The sequence below is a fragment of the Halictus rubicundus genome, chromosome 16 (assembly GCF_050948215.1).
Source record: "Halictus rubicundus isolate RS-2024b chromosome 16, iyHalRubi1_principal, whole genome shotgun sequence".
NCBI lineage: Eukaryota > Metazoa > Arthropoda > Insecta > Hymenoptera > Halictidae > Halictus > Halictus rubicundus.
The window spans coordinates 9,661,654-9,667,653 of NC_135164.1; the positions used below are offsets into that span (position 1 = coordinate 9,661,654).

Genomic DNA, 6,000 nt, shown 5'->3' on the forward strand with positions numbered 1-6,000 from the left:
GTTGATCCACGAACCTTCCACAACCCTCCCGAAACCTGCTCCCCGTTTGCGAAACGAGGCACGAGTCGAAAACTTGGAAGTTGATTCCAAGAGAATGCGAGATCGAGAAAAATTTTACATCTAATCTTGGATGGTCCACGAAGGATCAATATTGATCTGTAGCCGTGATATTTTGCATGGGACAGAATCGAAACGAGTGTCCCCTATTCCTACAATTTTGTGATTTTCGCGAGCGAGATAAATTACAAAGAAATATGTAAACACGCGGTTTAGGTATCGGAAAATGAGCGGAGCTCGCAGCTCGACCGATTATGTGAATACGGTGATGTTTCCCCGAACGCGGATAGGACTGTGTTCGTCAGACAGGCTGCACTTCCGGAGGCGGTCAACCGATATCTATTGGACACAATTTAAGGAGAAGTTGCTTCTGACTTCTGAGTTATTATATGCGAATAATAGAGATCAATTGCAGCGTGGCAACGGTCCGCGCGAAAATTAGAGTACGCGCGCTCCGGTGAGCCTTCTTTTAATGTTCATTCCTCACTTTCGAAATGAGGTAAATACACAATAAACGCATCGTGCACGCGCGTCCGACGCCACAGATGGGTGACGAGGGGTTGAATAATTCACGTCATAAACTGTACGCAACGGAAATCGGTAAACTGTTCTCCAGTGGATATTGCTCAATCGCTACCACCTCGTTACAACACCGGTAACTGTAACTTTCGCGTCGTTTCACCCTTCCGACTGATCAACCGAATCAATCGTGTCGAATTAATCAACGTTCCGAATTAAACTGCGCTCTAATTGAGTACACGTGTGTGTACTCGTTGTGGTACTTGAAACAGTACGTTGAACTCTGAATCGACAACAATGATTTTGTCAGGAATCGCGAACGATTCTGTGCGAGAGTAATGAATTAATTGCACATTATTCTGAAACTAAAAAGATCAACATACGAATATCGTGTAGCAAAATGACAAAGGTTTCGGTCACAGGTTTATCCTACTTTTCGAACGCAAACATTGCCCCGCAAAGACCGAATCCATTCCCGGACTGTTTCTATTCAATGTTTGCCGCGGATGAGAGCAAAAAGCAGTTCGAATCTTCGCGGATAATTGAATGAAAGAAGTCCGAGGAGCAGCGAAACGAACCTCGTACGCCCACAAAGAGCATCAATCAAAATCAAGCGGCGCATTCAGCGTGCACACTCGCGGCTACAAAAGACAGGCCCCCCGTCATTGATAAAAACCGTGGCCCGATTCTATTAGGTCCCGTTCGCACGTGTCGGCGTGTAGCTCTCCGAAAATTCGCCACGTAACATATTCTCTAGCGTCACGTTCCGTTTCCGGCACAATGATTCGAACGAGATCCTTCCGCGTCCTAATCCCTCGATCGGTCAACGAGAAAAAAAAAACGCACCGTGGGACAAACAGACAAAGGGACAACCATAGGCAAACCATGGACCGCTCACCTTGACTGTGTTCGCCAGCGTCGAAGGTCTTGCTGGTCATCTGGAAGAGGGCGTCGAGAGGGCTGCCTTGGCCCGTGGTCCTCTTCCCGTGGTGGCCTGCTTGTCCGCCATGCTGCTGCGACGTTTTCCTCTTGAACTGTTGCTGCTGTTGTTGTTGCTGCAACGCGGGATGATGCAGGCCGGGATGCAAGCCGTGGTGCAAGCTATGATGATGCGCGAGAGGATCGGGGCTACCGGAGTCGGAGACGGAGCTTCTTCCGGAGGAGGACGAGCTGCTGAGAGGCGGCTCGCTGATGGATCCAGACATGGACGCCAGGGACATGCCCATCAAGGACAAATCCCTGGGCGCGGTGGAATGGTTGTGATGGTGTAGATGGTGTTGTCGATGGGGCGGCTGCTGCTGTAGATGGTGGCGATGATGGTGTCCGAGGTTCGACTCGACGGTGTCCCAGGGTCGAACGATCTTCGCCTTGGGTCTGTGGGAGAGGATGTCGAGGATGCTGAACGACTTAACGCCTCTCTCGTTGGTGTCGCGGTCCCTGTCGTCCTCCTCGTCGGACTGCTGCATCTGGACCATCTTCAGCCGTTTCAGAGGTTTGAAATAGTCGTCGGTGGCCCCGGTCGCCGAGGGGCCGTTGCTGCTGGTCCTGCTGTCCAGCTCTTCGTCGTCGTCCTCGTCCTCTTCGTCTTCTCGCAGCGTGGTGACAGATTCGCCGGCGCTGCTCTCGCGAGCTCGCAAACTCCTGCCGTTCGACATCCTGTAGTCGCTCCTCGAGTAACTGTCCTCGTCGTCGATCATCGAGTCCCGCTGGTAGCTCCTTCTGGGAGGACTCAGTCTGTCGTACTCCTCCCTGGTCTGCGACGACAACCTCTCGTCTTCCTCGGCGGTCGGGGCGACAACCACCAACGGTAACGGGCTCGGACACCCGACGGAGATCTCGTCCTCGTCGTCCTGAGCCTCGCCACGGCCCGGCGAGCCTCGGCAAGGCGTCCGTCGGTGCACCGGCGAGGCCAGGCAGCCGGGAGTCGTCGCGCTGGAAGACACCGTCGTCGACGGCGACATCGTGTACGCTTCCGTCATCTCTGTGGTGCACATCGCTGCTACAGTTATCCTGTTCGATTTCGTCGAGATTTAAATTCGATTTCGAGCGCGCGCGCGCTCGAGCACTGACACACAAAACACGCACACGGTCCTCCCTCAATCTTTTTTGTCCTGCATCACTGTCGCGATCGATTACTGTTCCCGGACACCGTCGACAACAGTCGCACACATGTCCTACACACTGGCACAGCTTCGAGAGAGATCGTCAACGATTGGAGCAGAGCGTTAATCCCCTCGAGTCATCCCCGGATGTCTCTTTCTCTTTTTCTCTTTCTCTCTCTCTCTCTCTCTCTCTCTCTCTCTCTCTCTCTGTCTCTCCCTTTCGCGAAACGTCACTGCCGCGAGCGACTTGTCCACGCAGTTGTTCCTTTCAACGGTGCACTGTCATTCCGCTGATCGTCCTCCAGTCATCGTCGCCCACGGTCTCGCGTTACATCACTGGGAGAGCCCGTCGAGCCTCCCACCGGCTGGCCGCCTGCTCGTCATCCTCGGGGACTCTCGAACCAGCTCTGTCAGGCTCCCAGGTTGAACCCGCGGTCAAACTGTCACTGTCCACCCCGCGGAGCTGTTCGCTCCGATCATCTCGCTCCGGCTTCTGCTCAGTCTCAGTTTCAGCGACGAACTCTCATCCCGCACACCACCGGACAGTGTCGAAACGCGTCGACGCACTCGCGCGGAGAGGAAGCCGTCGATCTCGGTTTCGTCGCACGGTAACACTGTGTTTTGTTGGGTCTGATCGAGGTACGGTCACGACGGGGTCCGAACGAGTCCGATGGTCCCGAGGCCAGCTGGGATCGACGCGGGCATGCGGAACGAGCGAGCGAGCGGTCGATGCGCGGACGAAACGTCGATAAACGTCGATGGTGAACGAGCTGGCGGCAGTTGGACGGGCTCGGTGTATCAGGCCAGTCCAAGCCAGTGACTCGAAATGGTACGGGGACGGGGATCCCGGGTATCGCCGGGTTCCCCGAGGGGCGTTGCCTCCTCTTCGGACCGCCTCCGAACGGTCTTCGGTGGGGAAGAACCTGCTCGAATCCCCTAACAAGACTCGCGGTTGCTCGCACCACCTACCGCAGACGGGGACGAGCCTAGACGGGTTGCGTTACACGAGTGGGCCGTCCCAAGCATCTCCATGCCCACTCGGCCCCTTCTGCCGACCTAACCGAAGCCCCTACGACACGGCAAAATGACGCTGCCTCGATGGAATTTTTACGAGACGTACTTAACGTCCTGTGGCGCTGCTCGAGCGGCCTCAACGTACCCCGGCCTTCGACCTTCTTCCTTCTTTCCTCCCTTACTCGGCCGATATCCCCTTTCGAACTGTCCTTCTCTTCCCTCCGCATCTTCCTTCCTTCTCTCTTTCTCTCTCTGTCCCTCGCTCTCCTTCGCTTCTTCGTCTTCTCTCGCTCCGTACACACGCTCGGAAATCTCTTCCTGCGGTAAAGCCCCGGCTCTCTCCGACGAACGTGGGACTTGACCCTCCACGACGAAAACGCCTAACGAGGCCCACCGCCGTGATTTCATCCCACCCGGGCCGATGATTCCCGAGTTCCGCTCCACCGGGACTCGTCGAAACGCCCCGGCAAAAAATCGCACGACCCGTCGCGATCCAGCCCGATCTCGCCCCCGATCGCATCGATCGGTAATTATCGGACCGAGGTGAGATTGTTCTGGTAGGACACGATCCTTGGAGCGCGAGATGAACGATGAATGACATTCAGCCATCGCACCATGACCTATGTTTCGAGGCATTCGATTTTTACGCTCCTGCCAGGCTTTAAATAAGCCTTTGTCTGTGATTCACCCTTACGCAATATGGCGTAAAATATACGATAAAGGCACCGCGATAATAGTAGGTCGTAATGCCGTCGTGAAACTTTGAAGCACACGGTGATTGGCAGTGTCGTAAGTTGCGCGATTGTTCAAGAAAAATGGAGTGTAAAGAGGATCGAGTAAAAAACTGCTGAATAAATTGTAAAACTTGTTGTACAGAGACTGAACCTTTAGTGGGCGGGTAAAAGAACAGTCTTTCTAAATCGAATATAATGTAAATTTTATAAATCCAATAAGCCAACTTTCCACTGTACTTTAAATAAACTTCTTTGTAAGATTAATAATTCCAGTTCATACTCGTTTTCCCACCTAGCAGAGAAATAGTTTCTTATCTTTCTTTATTGAGAAATAGTTGCTTGTCTCCCAGGAAAACGGTCGCCTAATCGGTTGACATTTATGCAAACCACGGCTGCACAGACGATCGAAATGAAAAGTTTCAATCCTACGAAGCGATAGAAACAGAAACAATTTCGTGTGCCGTCTGCCGTCAGACAAAAACGCTTTTACAAATTATTTAAACGCCATGATAGAAACTTTCCTACCCTCAGTCCGCTCGAACGATTAGTCTTGCGCAGATGGGTCTCGGTAGAATCGCATACCCTTCGCTCGTTGCATCACCAGTCGGATCTCTCCGCGACCGTAATCGATGGATACCAAGCCGCGAAACATGGAGGATCGAAAGAAATCGTATTGCGATCCCAGCTAGGAAACCGATCCCAGCTTAACGACCGATCTCTGGAATGGTCCTGCGGCCGGTATAGTACGGCCGGTGTTATTTTTTGGTTGTGCTCGCGTTTCAAGGGAAGAACGATCGATCGATCGGGACAAGCGGAAGCCGGCCGCGTCGAACATGTTTCCGGAATCGGTTGTGGAAACGGCGGAGTCGCGCGGGGCTCGTGTAGGTCGACCGGCGGAAAAATCGGCGTCGTTTCGAGCGTCGCTGGCCCGGAACGGGCCTAGAAAGGTATCGACGACTATTACATACAGACTATTATCCCCGGATCAGTCCTGAGAATCGATTCACCCGTGTAATTGTGGAGCAATCTGCGCGCGGACACCGAGACATATCCATTCCGCGTCGATTCTGCTTCACTCCGCTCCGCTTTGCTCTCTCTCTCTCCCTCTCGTAGTCGTTAGAAATTCCGCGGCCGTGTCTCCCTTCGAATTCAGCCCCGTCGCCCCTCGCCTAATTTCCTTCACAGTTCACCAGGATCGCGAGAGAGACCCCGTGATTTTTTGCGCCCCATCTGGCTGACATTCTATCCGGTGATGCTCGCGTGACTGTCCGGCCTAAACGACAGAGAGGAACAAGCGTCCTCGGACACGGTGAAAAAGGACGAATCTCGATCCATCAGGCTTCGGCATCGGCCGAAGCTGAATTTTTCGCGTGTAACATTTCGAGCTCGTCCGAGGGAAAGAGAGAGAGACCCGTTCGAATTCGAAGTCGTTGCGGTGAGGACTACGAGTCCGTTCGCGGCACAGACAATCGCTGTCCGCAGACTTATGTATTCATTTTTCGAATCGCACGCCAGACCACAACGGATGGGAAACGGGCCTCCTGTCTTCTGCGAACTTCGCCTCGAGATTGAGT

General features: G+C 53.6%; 1 protein-coding gene across 1 annotated transcript in view; it reads right to left on the reverse strand.

The window, feature by feature from the left end:
* Positions 1-4,188, reverse strand: part of LOC143362315 (uncharacterized) — a 49,364-nt gene extending 45,176 nt beyond the window's left edge. The window contains exons 1-2 of the mRNA XM_076802357.1: positions 2,908-4,188; positions 1,475-2,865 (exon numbers count right to left, since the gene is read on the reverse strand). Coding sequence (XP_076658472.1) covers positions 1,475-2,570 — 1,096 coding nt within the window. The 5' untranslated portion in view covers positions 2,571-2,865; positions 2,908-4,188. The remainder of the gene's footprint in view (positions 1-1,474; positions 2,866-2,907) is intronic.
* Between the last annotated feature and the right edge of the window lie 1,812 nt (positions 4,189-6,000).